Source organism: Leptopilina boulardi, unplaced genomic scaffold, assembly GCF_019393585.1.
Source record: "Leptopilina boulardi isolate dan_hultmark-lab unplaced genomic scaffold, ZJU_Lbou_2.1 LbouV2_204, whole genome shotgun sequence".
In the NCBI taxonomy this organism is placed as follows: Eukaryota; Metazoa; Arthropoda; class Insecta; order Hymenoptera; family Figitidae; genus Leptopilina; species Leptopilina boulardi.
This window is the reverse complement of record NW_026137757.1, coordinates 73433-92353: the sequence shown is the minus strand read 5'-3', so window position 1 is coordinate 92353 and position 18921 is coordinate 73433. Positions and strand designations below refer to the sequence as shown.

The following is an 18921-nucleotide window of genomic DNA, read 5'->3' as shown; positions in this document are numbered from 1 at the left end:
CAAGTCTATCTGCGGCCTGCTCACACTGGGCTCGACTCGACTCGCCTTCGGCTCGTCCTCATCTCACCTACAGCTCACCTTCGTCTCACCTACGTCGCACTAAAGACAGCTCGTACTGAAAATTACATCTTCACCTAAAAAGTACTACTTTACGTGCTTGCCACATAATATACTATTAAGGCAGGTAAACTTGAGTTATTAGATTTATAAATTATTGTTTATTTCAGTACATTATAGAATTTGTTCTTCGTTTACAGATAAATATCATAATAATTAAAAAAAAGAAATGAAAAGGAAGACAGATAAACATCCACCAAAAATTTCTCGAAGTGGTAGAAGCATTATACGACCTGAAAAAGTTATAACTACAAGCGATGACGAGGCTCCCCCTAAGAAATCAAAAACTGCAGAAGCAACAACATTGAAAATAGAACTTTTGAGAAATAAGCTAGCAGAAATTGAAAGACAACGACTCGAGAAATCTAAAGAGAATACTTTAAATATAAAGTCCAACGCTACTTATGGAACCGCAAGTGACAGTTCGTACGTTAAAACTCTTAATAATAATATTATTTTTATATAATTCTGCGCACCCTGCCTCGCGGGGCAGTACATTGCAGAGCAACTCAGATAAAAGTTACACAAATAATTTTATATTTTCCAACTATACATTTTTATGTTATTACAATTTATAGGGTTTTATAACTTACGAAGCAAATTTGTAGTTAAAAAATGTATTTTTATTTCTGTTTTTCCCCTCATGTCAAGTTTAATTTGAAATGTTTTCTTTTAACTACATTAAATAGAAACAGTTATATAATTATTTTTTCTAGGGTAAGCTTAGTAACTACAGGTAATTCTCAATCGCCAAAGCCAGGGACATCAACATCATCTGGAGGGACAAAGGATAGTTCAAAGTACGAATTATATTATATGTATTATAAAAGTTATAAAAGTAGTTATAAATTTTACTAGTGTATTATTATTGTTTAGAACAAAGCCGGTCACTGTCACTCTTTCAAATGCAGAAAAGTCAGGAAAATTTGCGTTAAAGGAAAAAAGGTCAAAAAGATCAAAATCAGCAGAAGAACTGAAGGAAAGTTCACAGTAAAGGTACGGTCACACGACTTTTGGAAAAACCATTCATGTCTTTCTCTCTCCTAAGACAGAGGCATAAGATTGTCTCACTCTGCATTTTCTTACATTTCCCAAAGACGGAAAATGCAGAGTGAGACAATCTTATGCCTCTGTCTTAGGAGAGAGAAAGACATGAATGGTTTTTCCAAAAGTCGTGTGACCGTACCCTAAGTTGTTTATAATAATAAAAGCTTTAAATGCAGTTATAAGTTTTACTACACGGAGAGAAAAAACGGGGCTTAATAGCACGGTAGTAGTTTGTGAGTTTATCGCATTGGCGCTTCACTTACCCGTCGAGCATGAATTCATACCGGATCTGCGTGAGCAATCTCTGTACTATGAAGCCGTGGTAGTAGTACCTTGTCAGTTCGAACCGCGTACTATGTAAGTAGCGGCGCCACGCGGAGGCCGCAAGAATCAGCAACGTGCTACGTTTGCACGAGTTTCCTCCTATTTCGGTAAGAGAACCTTGCAAATGAGCAGTGATCCGTTTTTTGAATGTTTGTGACTTACAATTTATAGAATTTTATACGTTTGGATGTTTTTATGGTAAGTATTAATTCAAAATTAATTTGTAATTGTTAATCATTTCCTACATTTAAAATTTTTTTTAAATGCAATTTATATTTTTATATTTTCAAAATTTAATAATTTAAATTAATATAAATTAAATTTAATAATTTTAATACTTTTGTAGACCATAATATTTTAATAAATATAGTCGTAATGGAGAAAAAAATATATTGACCAATACATTGAAAAATATATTTTTTAATAAATAATTTTATATAACTTTTCATTTTTAATGTCAGTAAACAGTGAAAATAATTTTACAAATTTTTAACAATAATTGAATTTCAGAGAATTTTTAATTAAACATTTTTTAAACATTTAAAGTTAAATTTTTTGTCAATATAAATTAGTTATAGAAGATTTTTAATCCAAATGTTTTGAAAATATTTGAATGCATGAAAATAATTATATGAATATTTATGAGAAAAATTTATATATTTGATTAGAATTTTTGATATTTCAAGTAGTTGAAATTAATTTTTTAACGGTACTTAATTAAATTTTTATAAAATTCAAAAACAAATTTTTCTTCAATACGTTCTCTGGTTATTAAAAAGAATATTCTGTTAATTTCTAATAATGAAAAAATTTTGCAAAGAATTTTTATTAAAAAATTTATTAAATAATCGATAAGTGTTTGAACAACGTATCACAGGGGTGATATTAATGAAACATTTTTCATATACGAAGTAATACAAAAATACATGCATTCGTATATAAAAAATACTTGAAGAATAGCACCCCTGCTCATTTGCAAGGTTCTCTTACCGAAATAGGAGGAAACTCGTGCAAACGTAGCACGTTGCTGATTCTTGCGGCATCCGCGTGGCGCCGCTACTTACATAGTACGCGGTTCGAACTGTCAAAGTACTACTACCACGGCTTCATAGTACAGAGATTGCTCACGCAGACCCGGTATGAATTCATGCTCGACGGGTAAGAGAAGCGCCAATGCGATAAACTCACAAACTACTACCGTGCTATTAAGCCCCGTTTTTTCTCTCCGTGTACTGTTGTACTATTACTTTTTAGAACAAAGCCGGACATTTTCACTGCTTATAAATTGGTAAAGTCTGGAAACACAGACTTAACAGCAAGACGATCAGAAAGATCAGCATCAGCTGGAGAATGAATGGAAGTTTACAGTAAGTAGTTTACAAATCTAAAGTTGCAAACTACACTATTGACATATTTTAAGTAATGAAAAATAATTAAATTGTAAACAATAATATTAAATTTACATTAATATATTGATATATGAATTGATATATGATATATGAATCTTTACTATTAGAGAGGTCAAATATATTACATTCACCTGCAGAACTTTCTGAAGATTTGGAGTAAGTTATACATGTATTTAGGGGAGAGTGACACAAAACTGGGTAGGTGGGGTTGAGGTTATGGTGTTAAATCAGTTTGCATAATATGTCGTCAGAGAATAATTATACAAAATAATATTTAAACTATTTATACTACGCTTTTTAAAAAAGAAAAGTAATTGTACCCGGTTTTGTCCCACTTTCATCTACACAAACAAGAACCTGTTCTTTATTTTCAATAATTAAATATGATAAAATTTAGTTATAAACATTTTTCATTGTTCTTTCTTTTTTGCAGAGATGTTACAGTATTCAATAAACATAATCCATCTACTCCTTTAGGAGGAGAAGTAATGTTTGACAATTTAACTGGGTTTCCGGCTGCTCACACGGATGCATTGTTTAGAAAAAGCGTACTCACAGATTTGAAGTAATTATTTTATCTTTGCATAATGTTAAGTACATATAACAAATATTAAAATCAACTCTTACTTTTCTTCTAAATGTTCGTTTTCTTTTTACTATTAATTTTTTATGAATTCTCAGTTTCCAGATTTTAATTTTCAATTGAAATAAAATAGTGAAGTTTTTTTTTATTTAATAAATTACGATTTTTGCTTTCAGCACATTAAAGGAGCAGAACAAGACTCTTATAAGGCAAAATGAAAAAATTTCCGAACAACAAGAAAATATTCTCCTGGAATTATCAAAACAGAAAAAATCGGAAGATAAAGAACTTTCGCATAAACTATTTCGACCTCCCGACGGCTTTCCGTTACAAACCGTAGCAGAGTTTATGACTCTAGAATCGGGAGATAAAGCAGAGCGCACAAAACTCGTAAGTAAAATTTTTAAGTTATTTTGTATTTGTACTAAAAATACGGAAAAGTCAAATAGTTGTATTTTTTGTCTGAGTAGACAAATCGTCAAGTTTTTGATTTTTCACATTCTGTAAATGTTAAACTTTTTTTAATTGTATACATTCGATGTCTAAAATTATTGGTTTTTTCACTTTCTTGGGTTTCTTATTTTTTAATCTTCTGATTTTCTTTTATTGTACTAAAGTTCTCTAGTTTTTGTCTTCAGTTTCTTTAAAAAAACATTCTTTCTCTTTAAAGAACAATTTGCATATATTACTGAATATAAAATTTGGACAAATTAAATTGAAAAATGTTATAATAAAACTTTTTATGGTTGTTAAAAAACATATATGTGTACATCTGCATGAAAAGGGTCCATTTTGTCAATATTTTTAAATAGATAATCGCAATTTTCTAGAAGGGTATAAAACCTCTCAAAATTTTCGAAATTTACTCAAGAATATGTTCACGTGGATAAGTCCAATAGCGCCAAAGTGGGTCTTTTTCATTATAAAATCTAACACAAATATATTTTTAATTTTTTTACAGCGCAATTACTTGCTAAGTCTTGGAGGTGTGTCCATAAGACATTTTTTATCTGCATCGTTGAGACAGGTTATGACAGACAAATTAGTTTGTCAATTCACTTGGCCTGGGGGAGCAGAGTCTGTTGAATTTGGCAACACTAAAGTTGCAAATGTTTTATATTGTAAGTATAGTTATAATTTTTTTAATGAAATGTGTATACTGCAAACTAAAAGTTCATCTAACAATTTTATTATCTTTACTTACACTTTTTTTTATTTAATATTGTTGTTTCTTTCGTACGTTGTTCTGGGACACATGAATATTCCCTGAATCTCATTTAGGAAATACCATTTAGCCGAATGGTCATTTAATTAAATTCATTTAATTAATTTAAGAAATATTCATGCGCCTCGATTTTCGTCCCTAATATTGTTTATTTTGTTCTTTTTTAAAAGAATTCAGATAAAAAATTGTTATTGTTAATATTTATTAAATATTGTATGTTAAGATTTTATAAATTGTTTTAGCGGCTGCACAAAAATGTTCGAATTTCGAAGGTCCAAAGGACAAAAATACATTTAAGACGCATATGTTGGAGGTTTTGCGAAATACAAAACAGCGATATCGTAACTCGAAAAAATATTTGTTGAATGAAAACAATTTGGACGAAAACGAATTGAGAAAAGAATTGGAAAAATTAGAAACTATTGAAAAAAACAATATAAAATCAAGCAGTGATGAAAGTGATGGTTCTGAAAATTACGAGGACAGTCAAGAAGAGGCGGATGACGAATCATAGTTTGTAATGTTTTTATTTTCAAAATCTTTTAAAAGTTATGAATCACTTATTATTATTCTAATGTTTTAACTACGATAAATCATAGTTTCTATTTTCGAAAATCTTTGTAAAAGTATGTAGGTGGATTATTTATTATTAATCTAAAAATCTTTGTAAAAGTATGTGCATTATTTATTATTATTCTAATCTTTCATTCTTACTATTAATATACTTTTATGTTTTCATAAACTAAAATTTAATATCGACATCGAAATTATATAAGAAAATGTTTCTATTAAATTGTTTGCTATGTTAAATATATATATTGTTATACTATATAAAAACATATATATAATACTATGTGCAAGTTGCACTAGCCCAATCCGATCAAGTTTTTTCACTTAGTACGCTACAGGAATTCTACCCCATGTATACGGTGATAACTGATCCAAACACAATTTGTTATCCATGTATGAATAATTGATTCAAACCTAATTTGTTATTTTTTTACCACATGAGGCACAAACTTTTTTCCCGTTCTCATGATGAGAACATTTATATCGAAAGCTCATATTGAGCCAAAGTCTACTTGATTGACCAAGTATAGATTCTAGTAAAAATTGTTATTTCAATGTAAGACCCAATGGGAAATGCCAGTATAGTACCGGCACTTACGATTGGCCTAGTACTAAGCCATTTGTTCAGCCATAGTTCAGACAAGCTTCGTCAGACAAGACTGGCGCTGTATAAAATTTTTGTTCTCGCAATGTTTAGACAAGCTTTATCAGATCTGTCATCAAGTACTGGCTCAGTGCTGATATTAATATATTGATAAATGTTTTCAAAATTACTTGCACACAAATTAATCATTATAAAGAAAAAATCGTAAGATATTTTAAATACAAAATAATAAATTAATTTCAAATCAAAAATTTTTTTTGGCGAAAATAATGATTTAAATGATTTGTTACAGCAAATAAGGAAAAGTCACCATTTTATTTTGAAAAATAAAAAAGAATAACATTTTAATATGCTTGATAATAAAAATTATTAAATAGTAAATTTCTACAATTTCTATGTAGGTATTCTACATTTTTTTACTAATTCTTTTCCAAATAATTGTGAAGGCCATTATAAACAATTATTGTTAGTATCAATTTATTATATGACATTGTTGTTTGCTTATTTAAAAAATATAAATTTTTTATTCTATAGCAATACAGAAATAATTTTGAAATAACGCGCCAATAACAACGTACATGCGCAGCCATGGTTGCTGCTCAATCGCAATAGAGGTTGCCTTGTACATAATCTTAAGCCTTCCTCTTCCGTCGAGAAATTTCAGGAAAATGCGTGTTTCGTTTTAATCGTTTTAATGTTTAGACATTTTATGCGTTTTATCTGCAGACCTATGTATGAGTGATATTTACTATTATTCCCAGACTTCAGAGCTGTTTCGTTATTATTGCAAATATTCAGGTGAAGTGTAAGTACATTTTTCTTTGTAATATTATTTGGATTTCTAATCTCAAAATAATGGGTGTCTGTTTGGCGTGCCTAAGAATTATTATCTAAATCACAAAAACGTGCTAAATTGATGTATTTCATTTTTCAACATTTTAGTTGACTTTTGAGTAAAAACTCGTCACTTTTTTACTACCCAGATCATACTCTAAGGGCACGCCAAAAATACACGTTATTATTCCCAAATGTAATTAATTGTAAAGAAATAATAATAATAAAATATTTAATAGTTCGGTTACTATATACTTTACTTTTGATGAAGAAGTTAGGATAAGTTCGATTCGAAGTTATTGTTCACTGACGCACAGTGTTATGATTATTACAATTAATTTTGAAAAATTTCTATTTTTATTTTACATATTGCATAAATTTTGAAATTTTTTTTTTCAGAAAACATGTTACGATATTATTTATATAAATTAAAATAAATATTATTTAAAACAACTTTTTGGATTTATTTTAACTGTTTAGATTAATTATTTTATATTATTACAAGCTGAAAAAAATGTGCCTGAAGTTCTGAACGTTCGAATGAACGAAATAATTTTTTAGATGTTAAATTTTTTAAAAATTAATACATCAATAAAAATAAAAATGTACATTGAAAATTTAATAAATTATTAATTTATTTTTGCTTACAGAAATTAATATTTTAAATAATGAAATTTGAAGTTAAAATAGTGGTAAAAAAACTTTTCGTTCATTTGAACGTTCAGAACTTCAGGCACGTGTAAAAAGTAAATTTTTACTTTTTGACTCATTTTCTAATATTTAGACAATGAGTGATTACGAGCGCTTGAAAAAGCATCGATGTTTAAAAAGACAAGTAGTTTCTACGTCGAGTGATGAGGAAGCCATCGATTCTAATGTGACACTTCTAGATGATTCAAATAATATGCAAATTGAAGAAGCATCTCTTCCACCTTGTTCTCCACCAGGGCAGCCTCTTGACGAAAGTCAGATTTTCATACCTAATAATGAGGACTTTAACTCGCCATCAGAGGAGTCATCAAATGAAAGTGCTGTGTCAAATGAAGTATTTCATAATGTGACAATATCTGATATTGAAGAATCATTTGGTGATATGGAAGATATTCAACAAACATTTTCTACAAAACTACAAATTTGGGCGAACAAGAACATTCGCAATATAACCAGAAACTGCCTAACTGAATTATTAAAACTTTTAAAAGAAGAGGGTCATAATATTCCACTTTCAGCGTCGACTTTATTAAAAACAAGAAATTGTTTAAAAGTTATTCGCAGCATGGAAAGTTTGAAAGGAACGATGGGACAGTATATTTATTATGGATTAGAGGAGAATTTAAAATTTGTAATTCCGCTGGATTATGATAAAAATACAATTAAACTATTATTTAATGTGGACGGAATTCCAATTTATAAAAATTCTTCAATGCAGTTTTGGGCTTTTTTGGGTAAAGTATTGGATAGTGATTACGAATCTTGGCCATTTGTTGTTGCCGTTTTTCGTGGCGATTCAAAGCCACTATCAGTGCGTGAATTCATGCAAGACTTTATCGATGAAAGTCACGAAATTTTAGAATTTGGCATTGAATTAAACAATAAAGACTATTTGATTGAAATTGCAGGTTTTTCTTGTGACATACCAGCTCGATCGCTAATAAAATGCGTAAAGGGACATACTGCCTTTTATGCATGTGAAAGGTGCGTCACAAAGAGAAAAACGGTAAATAAAAAAAGAGTTTACCCTTCGAAAAATGCATCTTTAAGGACAAAAACCTCTTTTAAAAAACAGTCTCAGAGTCAACATCATGTGGGAAGATCACCGCTTCTAGATTTGCCGAGTGTTGATCCAATCAAAAATGTTCTACTTGAATCACTGCACCTCAGAGATTTAGGAGTGCAAAAGTGGCTTCTAGAGCAATGGATACCAACGAAAAAGAAAAAACTTCGACAAGCTAGACTTACTTTAGATAAAGTAAAACGTTTAAAAAAAGCTTTGATTTTTTTTCAAATGGTATTCCATCAGAGTTTCAAAGGAAAACTTTAAATCTAGATGAATTTAGTCACTGGAAAGGGACTCAATTCAGATTTTTTCTATTATACAGCGGTGTATTTGTCATGCGTGACATTTTGCCGTTCAACACGTTTCGACATTACCGGCTATTGGTTGTGGCATTTCGAATTTTGTGCAATCGTGAATTAGCCACAAAAAATTCAAGTTACGCTCGTGATCTTTTACGCCAGTATTTTTACTTGCTTCCCTCTTTTTACGGCAAAGATTCCCAAATTATGAATAACAATAATCTTCTCCACATTTCGGACGATGTAGAATTTATGGAGGGACCTCTTCCTGATTATTCGGCGTACTGTTTCGAAAATTTTTTGGGTTATTTAAAGTCTCTCATTAGATCGAGGAAAAAACCATTGGAGCAATTAAATGCAAGATTGTCAGAATTAAAATCTGGTCCCGAAACGAGAGAGAAATTTATTTTACGGAAAAAGCAAGAAATTGTCATTGACTCCAAATTTCGAGATCAAAATGAAGTAGAGCTTTCACAAGTAATTTTTCATCATTTCATTTTAAAAAATAATGAACCGGATAACCATGTTTTGACACGAGAAATGAAAATCTTCAAAATCACCAATATTAAAAAACAAGAAAAAAATATTTTAGTAATAGGCTATGATTATAAAAAACTGAATGATGTCTTTGAAAATCCATGTAAATCCAGAGATATTGGCATAATGGAGTTTGGTGAAATTTCAAAGCAAAAAAAAGTTATTGGACTGAGTGAAATACTTAAAAAATGTGTAATTTTTAATTATCAGCAAAAATCATTTGCTGTTACTCTTCTTCATGGAAGAAGTTGTACGTTATAATTTTTTCAACTGAATTTTTATAGTTAATTATTGAATTTTAAATTTAGTACATTAATAATAAAATTTTATTTATTATGCTTTTTATTTTCAGATTAAAATGGAGTTGAAAGAAAGTACAACCCACTTAATTGTTAATTTTAATGTCACCAATGAAAAAGGCGAATTGTTGGTAGATGTTGTACCAAAAACGTGGGTTTATCAAGATGAAAATGATCGAAAATATTGTAGATATCTAGAAGAAAAAGATTATGCAAAATTATCAACATGGTGTGCAGAATATGCAGAACCGAGAAAACATTGGTTATCCTATGAGGTCTTATTATTGGCAGAAGCAAGTTAGTATAGTTTAAACCTGATTGTACATTTTTATATTAAAAATTATACTTTCGTTCTTGTACTGTTTTCGCAGGTTTGAACAAGGATTAAGAAAACAAGGATTGAGAAGATTAAAAAGGTCTTTTACTGATAATAAAATTGTGAGCAGCAATTTGGATAAAAGTATCAGTTCCATGAAAGAAAGTGAAGAAGAAGAATTAACATCGATGTCTGCATGTAAACCAAATATTAGAAAATGTGACAAATCAGTCATTAGTTACAAATTTTTCAAAATTTAATAAGAAGCGATCTAAACATGAAAACAAACGAATTTCTAATTCTTCTGCATCATCTCTGGACTCAAAAAGGGAGGATTGAAAAAGAGAAAAATAGGTAATGCTAATTCTCCTGAAACAGCTGCAAAACGTCAAAAAAAAGATGAAAACAGACGAATTTCTAATTCTTCTTTATCATCTCTGGACTCAAATCACAAAAAGGGAGAATTGGGAAAGAGAAAAATAGGTAATGCTAATTCTCCTGAAACAACTGCAAAAAGTTAAAAAAAAATGAAAACAGCCGAATTTCTAATTCTTCTTCATCATCTCTGGACTCAAATCACAAAAACAGGGAATTGGAAAAGAGAAAATTAGGTAATACTAATTCTCCTGAAACAGCTGCAAAAATTCCAAAAAAAGAAGGTAATTATTTTTTTCGAATAATACAAAAAAGTTTAACAATGCTATGCAATAATCGTAATTTAATTTGCAGTTAAATCAAAAAACTCTAACAAATATTTATTCAAATTGAAATCATTATCTCCGAATGTTGTTGGAACTTCTTCTTTAAAATCTTCTACTCCTGTAGATTATGACAGTAGTTTTGAAAAAGGTAAGAGTAAATATGAGGCGAAAGTATAAAAACACTCCATAATTAGTAAAACACTACAAACTTACTTTTACAACTTTTAAAAATTTAATAGGCAAAATTAGAGATCGATCATATACTGATCACGAATCATCTGCATCTGTGAGCAGCATTTCAAAAAAAAAATCTCAAAAAGATATTTATGAAACAGGAAAATCATTTATAAAGAAGAAATTGTCTTCTCCTAGCCGAGATAATGATAAAAAACGTAAAATGAAGTCTTCAAAAAGATCTGCTTATAAGAGAGGTATATTTTTGTAGATATTTTAAATCTACACATTGTAAGATACTTCAATTATTAAAAAAATACCTAAAGAGTTTTTCATATTAAATTAAAATTTCTAAATTTGTACTGTTTTAATTATATCAAACACTAATATATACAAAAAAATATTTTTGATAACAATAATAAATTACTACCCTATTGAAAATCCCCACATGGGAAACCACATGGGATCCTATGTCAAAAACTATGTAAAACCCCATTCCCCATATGGGAAACCACATGGGATCCCATATAAAAACTCATGGGAAATTGGGACAGGATTTGGCATAGGAAAATATCAAAACGAGGTTCCTCCATGTCATTTCCTATGTCAAATCCCATGTCAAATATCATGTTAAATACCATGTTAAATACTAATTGAGATCCTTTATCACTTTTTTGAAAAATTTTCCCATGTCAAACCCCATGTCATTTCCCAAGTAAAAACCTTTATCATTTTTTTGAAAAATTTTCCCATGTCATTTCCCATGTAAAATCTTTTATCATTTTTTTGAAAAACTTTCCCATGTCAAATCCTCTTTCGCCTTATCGAAAATACCCACATAGGAAAGCATATGGGAATCCACATGGGACACCATATGGGAATCCACATGGGAAATGGAATACGATTTCATGTGCATTCTTCCAAATGATAAAACAAATAGATTTAAGCATAGGAAATCATATAAGATTTCATATAGATTCTGAAATTTCAACCTAAGATTTCACATGGATTTACATATAGGAAACGATATAGGATTTTATTCGGGAATTTTTTAGTTGGCTGCTTTATGCAGGCGGCAGTTTACAAAAAAAATTAATTATTTGATTAAATATCAAATAATAATACTTCAACTCATCTGAAAATAAAAAAAAGTTTACTTTACTTCTGCCTTAGACTCTCAGCTTTTATAGTATTCCAGACTGATCTCAACTGTGAGAGAAAATATTTTCACCATCTGGTGGTGAAACAATGAAACTATAATGACGATCAACATCTATATTGAAATTTCCTATGTCATTTCCCATGTCATTTCCCATGTGAAATCTTATCATTTTTTCGAAAAATTTTCCCATGTCATTTCCCATGTGAATTCCTTTATCATTTTTTTCAAAAAATTTTCCCATGTCATTTCCCATGTGAAATCTTTTATTATTTTTTGGAAAAATTTTCCCATATCAATTCCCACGTCAAACCTCATGTCATTTGCCATGTGAAATTCTTTATCGTATTCCATTTCCTCTGTGGATTCCCATATGCTTTCCCATGTGGGTATTTTCGATAGGGCGAAAGAGGATTTGTCATTGGAAAATTTGTCAAAAAAATGATGAAGGATTTCACATGGGAAATGACAGGGGAAAATTTTTCGAAAAAATGATAAGCTTTCACATGGGAAATGACATGGGAAAATTTTTCGAATAAATGAAAGAGGATTTCACATGGGAAATGACATGGGAAATGACATAGGAAATTTCAATATAGATGTTGATCGTCATTATAGTTTCATTGTTTCACCACCAGATGGTGAAAATATTTTCTCTCACAGTTGAGATCAGTCTGGAATACTATAAAAGCTGAGAGTCTAAGGCAGAAGTAAAGTAAACTTTTTTTTATTTTCAGATGAGTTGAAGTATTATTATTTGATATTTAATCAAATAATTAATTTTTTTTGTAAACTGCCGCCTGCATAAAGCAGCCAACTAAAAAATTCCCGAATAAAATCCTATATCGTTTCCTATATGTAAATCCATGTGAAATCTTAGGTTGAAATTTCAGAATCTATATGAAATCTTATATGATTTCCTATGCTTAAATCTATTTGTTTTATCATTTGGAAGAATGCACATGAAATCGTATTCCATTTCCCATGTGGATTCCCATATGGTGTCCCATGTGGATTCCCATATGCTTTCCTATGTGGGTATTTTCGATAAGGCGAAAGAGGATTTGACATGGGAAAATTTTTCAAAAAAATGATAAAAGATTTCACATGGGAAATGACATGGGAAAATTTTTCAAAAAAATGATAAAGGTTTTTACTTGGGAAATGACATGGGGTTTGACATGGGAAAATTTTTCAAAAAAGTGATAAAGGATCTCAATTAGTATTTAACATGGTATTTAACATGATATTTGACATGGGATTTGACATAGGAAATGACATGGAGGAACCTCGTTTTGATATTTTCCTATGCCAAATCCTGTCCCAATTTCCCATGAGTTTTTATATGGGATCCCATGTGGTTTCCCATATGGGGAATGGGGTTTTACATAGTTTTTGACATAGGATCCCATGTGGTTTCCCATGTGGGGATTTTCAATAGGGTATAATTTGTAAAAAATTATATCGTAATTTTTTTTATTTGTAGATAATTCAGCAAACAACCATAGATCATTAACTGATTTCGAGTCATCTGGATCACTTGGTACATCAGCTTCAAACAGGCAATCGTTTTCTCCTGATCGACATAAGAAAAAACGAAAAGTTATTTCTTTAAAGGAATTTGATTCTAAAAAAGATATATTCTTTATATCCATCTTTTTAAAACCACTCAATTTTATTCAAATTTACTTTTTTTTTACTATTTATTAATATTTTTTACTATTACTATTTACTATTCAAATTTACTTAAGATCCTTTAATTATTAAGAGGAATAAATACCAAAAAAAGGCTTAAATTAGATTACAATTGCTTAATTTTTAGTTTTAATTTAATGAAACAAAAATATGCAAAAAATAATTTTTATAACAATAATATATTAATATAATTTATAAAATATCAAAACAAGTTTTAATTTTCATTTTATTTATAGATGAATTAACAGTAAAAGATCGAGTTTTTACTAATTACCAGTCATCTGGATCACTGAGTAGCAATTCAAGAAAATTGAAATCTCAAGATAGTTCTAAATTAAGAAAATTAGCTTCAAAAAAGCAACTGTCTTCTGATAATAATCAATCTAATCAAAAAAATTTAGATGATCTAAAATCGCATTGTCCAACATGCGGTCAATCTGGCAAGTTAAATTATAATTTTATATATTTATCTCTATCAATTTGTCATTATTTTTTATTATTTACAATTCACAGTTTCCACTTCGGATTCACCAAAAGAACTTTTGGTTGAGATGAAAAGCAGCTTAAAATTAATGAAGCGAAGCATTCAATACGACATTAGAAAAGGGACTAATGACATACTAATTGCTTTAAAGGGAAAGGATACAGTAAATGAAATAAATCAGTTATTTCGGAGTGTACATCGAAATTGGATATTCCGAAAAAGACAATCGAAGATTTTAAAAATTTCGATAAAGAGCTTGATTCAAACCTCGAAAAATATAAGCATCTTGTAAGTATAGCAAAATGTTTAAACATTTCTTACTTGAGACATGAAATACTGAATTAAAAATCATCTGCGATTATTTTTAATTTTTACAAAAACCTTTATGCTTTTAAATGGTCAAAATTGTGAAAAAGTAGAGGATGCTATTTCATCGATTTTACAAAAAATCATCCTCAAGGAAGTCCAGTTATTATATTCCGGTTTCGGAAGAATGGTCCTAGGCAAAGCAAAATTAAACTTTTCTGGTACAAATACGTGTAAAATTTTGCAAGGTATTATTATTGTTTTATTTACTTTTCATTATATTTTATATTATTATATTTAACAATTTGTATATTTACTCAATTTAAAATATAAAAACATATTTTCTAAAAATAATAAATTGGATTAATTTCAGATGTGCTCTTAAGTAAATTTGAAAATCAATCCGTGTCTGATATTTTGTCCAAAGTAAGCAGATGGCTTTCCGGAGCATCAGACAGAGAGGGAGATAAAAAGGAAATGCGCAGTCAAAAGGATTAAGTTAACTTAATGAATTTTCTCGAAATATCATTCTATTATACTTTTTTATATTATTGTGCACTTGATACTTTATAATTTTCTTTTATTATCAGAATAAAATTAATCAGTAATTAAAAATTTTATTTTATTTATAAAATATCAGGGTAAAAATTTCTTAAACGGATCACCTAAACTTAACAAATTTAATTTTCAAATACAAAACATTTTCTAATCCTAATAGGAGCAAAATAAGTTTTTGAAATTTGTAGACAAAAGAAATTTTGTTAAAGTTACTGACAAATAAAATTTTATCAGTCTTAAATAGAAAAACATTTTTTTAAATGACCAATTTAAAAATCAAAAAGTATTTTAAAATTAAGACTACTAAAAAATTAAATTGTTAATAGCTTTAAACCAAAATTTCTTTTTATCAATAAATTTTGATGCTTATTTTGATCACACTAGGAAACAAAATATGATATATTTCAGCGTCATGTCAGGGCTGTCTGTCGGCATAGCCGCCAGTAGTGGCGTAGTACTGCGCCGTTTGTACTTTTCCCATTGGGGAGGTGACTTTGCTCAGAAGTACAGTAGGGAGACGCGTTAATGACAAACCTGATACTTATAAAGTATCAAGAAAAAGATAAAATACTTATCGAAGAGTGAAATAGAACTAATAATAAATCCTTAAAGTTTTGATTTACTTGTTAAAACCAAATGAATGTAATGCAAACCGTTAATTTATTTTAAAAACACAAAAATGTCGTTTTCTCGAAAAAGCTAGGATTTCAAATTTTGCATATTCTGAACCTACAAGGGATTTAGAGAAAAACCCCACATCCCGATTTTGGATCCATTTTCCATTTCTTTTTCCTTCAAGACTACGTGTACCATTTTACGATTAATTAATGTAAACAATAAAAATTTTAATAATAATAATGAAATTGGAAATGGCACCATACAAACACTTGGAAATATTATAAGCCGACTTGACATTGAATTGAGTAAAATATTTCATTCGCCAGTTTTAATAGATGAAAGAGAAAAATGGAAAATGTATCAACAAATACAGAAATATTTATTTTTTGTTAATTTAAAACGCAAGCCGTTCAGTTAAAAAAAAAGTTAAATAATATCAATGATGAAGAAAGTGATACTAATGAAAATAAGGAAAATGATGGTGATTGATTGATTCTACAAAATAAGAATGATGGCGATAGTTACAAAAAAGAGAACCTGTTTGTGTTCAAACTGGAAGAGGAAAAGAGTTCTTAGCTCGTGAATTTTAACAAATGTTAGTAAAACGAGGTATACGATTTCGCGCACTGAGAGATCGAAACACAAAAGCCGCAGTTGTTAAACTGTATCGTTACATTGATGCTTCACAACAAATTATGCATGCTTATAATAATGCTCGACATTCTGCTACAAAAATGACACCTTTATCGGTAACTTTAGAAAATCATGTCAGCTTAACTTTTAAAGATGAAGAAGATTCGTATGTTAGAGTTCAAAAAATATGTAACGAAAATTGTGAAACGCCGAGACAACATTTTCTAACAATTAGCGAGAAAGTCTCAAAAATTCTTTGTTTTGCTCCTGAACAATTAATATCTGTGAACAATGGGTATATCGCCAATCATCCTGATAGTATAGCAAGAGGTCAACCTGAGAAAATGTTTGTATATTTTGACATTTGTGAACCCCGATTTTCCGGTGACGTTCAATCACCACTCTTGAGAATTATACCTATTGAAAGTAAAAATTATGTATTTGCCTCAACTCAACTTACACAACTTTCATCACCAAATTATATCCCTCTTATTCGAACTCAATTTCGAATTATAGAAATTGATATAAGGGACCATGTAGGCCATTCAATACCATTTGAGTTTGGTACTCTGACGCTTACACTACATTTGAAAAAAATTGATTAATAGTATTAAAAACAACCCATTATCAAGATTATTATACATCACAAGTTGGTGGCTGTGGTATGTCAACAATTTAAGTTGGTTCACCATATCAAAGAGATCATGGAATTAGGAGTTTTCTTGGTGCATTTTTTCGACGTGTTTTAACAATATTTGCTAGAGGTGCAAGGACAGTAGGTAGAGAGGCTTTGCGTGCAGGTATTAACACATTAGATGATGGAAATAATGTAACTTTCAAAGAAGCGATGAAAATGCGTTTTAATGAAAGTCGAGAGAACTTGAAGAGAAAAGCAACTGAAAAAATGCAGAGTTTAATAAATGGATCAGGTTATAAGATTGCGGAAAAAAACCTACTGTAAACCTCAATAGATCTTACTCCTACTATGTTAAGTATTCGAGTTAAATTAATAACACCAACAAGTACTTCTGAGAATAGAGAGACTATAGCAAAGGTCAGTGTTGTAATTAATTTACTACACTCACTTTTCAATCAAATAGTTTTAAATGGTGTTGAAATGCGACTCCGCATTGTACGTTTAAAAATTACTTTTCCACTTTTAGACCCTAAAAACCAGTGCTCTTTACTTATCTCAGAAGCAACACTTCTTGTACGTTGAACAAAAATTAGTCTTGCCGTTCTTCTTGCTCATACAAAAGCTCATTCGCATGGTACAGCAAAATATCCTATTACCAGAATTGAGGTCAAAACATTCACTTTACACAGTGATGTTCACGCTGAAACTTTAAATAATGTCATTTTAGGATAACTACCAACTCACCACTAGGTGAGTTGTGCTCCAGGTTCTGTTTTCCGATCAAAACTATTACATAAATTTCTTTTTGACTATTCTATTAAATAGAACTTTTAGTACACGTACAAACACAACTTTTGGCATAATTGATTAATTAAAATTCAAAACGGAAATAGAAATTTTGCTTGTTTTTCGAAAAAACTGGTTTTATTACTTTTCAAAAACAGTAGGGAGTTGTGCTCCACCGTTGAAAATTGAAGAAAAATACATATTTTTTAGAATATTCTTTATTTAAATTATAAAATGTGAAAAAGTAAGATAACTTAGGCAAAATAAAGTAATAGATAAGATAATAAAAGATTAATTTTATATAATTTAGATAAAATTAAATTATTTTAAAAATAATTGAATATGATGTAAGGCACAACTCCCCACTAATGCTGGAGCACAACTCTATCACAACTTCCTCTTCTACATTTTCAAAATAGTCATGGACTAATTAATACATCGAAACTTTATCCAATTTTTTTTAATACTTCAAAAGTAATTAATGAGAGCTAATTTCTATGCATTAAACATTGTGAGGCGCGTGAATTTTCTATAAATTTCAAATGGCTTAAAACTTAATTGACCTAATTGTCCTAATCTTCATTCAATCTAATCTTAATTTGTACTAATCTTCATTTGTCCTACTTCTAATTTGGCATAATCTTAATTTTACCTAATTCTTATTTATTATAATTTTTTTCTGCCCTAAATTTCACTTGGCCTAAATTTTCTGTAATCTAATACTTTTTTAGCTTCATTTTTATTTGACCTAATTATTTCTTGGCCTAAAGACCATTTCCCATAATTATCATTTGAGATAATTTGTTTCTGGTCTAATTACTATTTGGACTAAACCCGCTCATGAACGCAAAGCATGAGAGAGAAAATGACAAAACATATTTTTGTTCTATTCTCTCTTATGAGTCACGTTCAAAAGCGAGTGATATATGAAGTTTAGGCCAAGTGAGAATTAGATCAAATGAGGATTAGACCAAAAGAGAATTAGGTTACATTAAGATTAGGACAATTTAGAATTATGTTAGATTAATATTAGAACAAGTAACAATTAGGATAATGTAAAATTAGGCAATATGAGAATTAGGGCACATAAATTTTAGAACAAATAACAATTAGGTTGTAGTATGATTAGGCCAAATGAGGATTAGGTTTTATAAAGATTAGATCTAATGAAAAGTAGTTTAAGCGGCGTTTAGTCCAAAGGATAATTAGGCCAGATGAAAATTCTTTCA

General features: G+C 29.4%; 1 protein-coding gene across 1 annotated transcript; it reads left to right on the top strand.

Moving 5' to 3' along the window:
• The first annotated feature begins 314 nt into the window (after window positions 1-314).
• On the top strand, window positions 315-5372 carry LOC127278520 (uncharacterized). Its single transcript, XM_051300260.1, has 8 exons — window positions 315-543; window positions 834-917; window positions 994-1113; window positions 2743-2855; window positions 3331-3462; window positions 3657-3870; window positions 4442-4601; window positions 4948-5372. Exons 4-8 carry the CDS (start codon window positions 2839-2841, stop codon window positions 5217-5219), a joined length of 795 nt encoding a protein of 264 aa, XP_051156217.1. The 5' UTR covers window positions 315-543; window positions 834-917; window positions 994-1113; window positions 2743-2838; the 3' UTR covers window positions 5220-5372.
• The last annotated feature ends 13549 nt before the right edge of the window (window positions 5373-18921 follow it).

Bases quoted from the DNA above. Each gene is read 5' to 3' on its own strand.
- LOC127278520 (XM_051300260.1), top strand. The intron at 3,463-3,656 runs GTAATTATTTTA...TTTTGCTTTCAG, and splicing joins AGCGTACTCACAGATTTGAA to CACATTAAAGGAGCAGAACA. The intron at 3,871-4,441 runs GTAAGTAAAATT...ATTTTTTTACAG, and splicing joins AAGCAGAGCGCACAAAACTC to CGCAATTACTTGCTAAGTCT.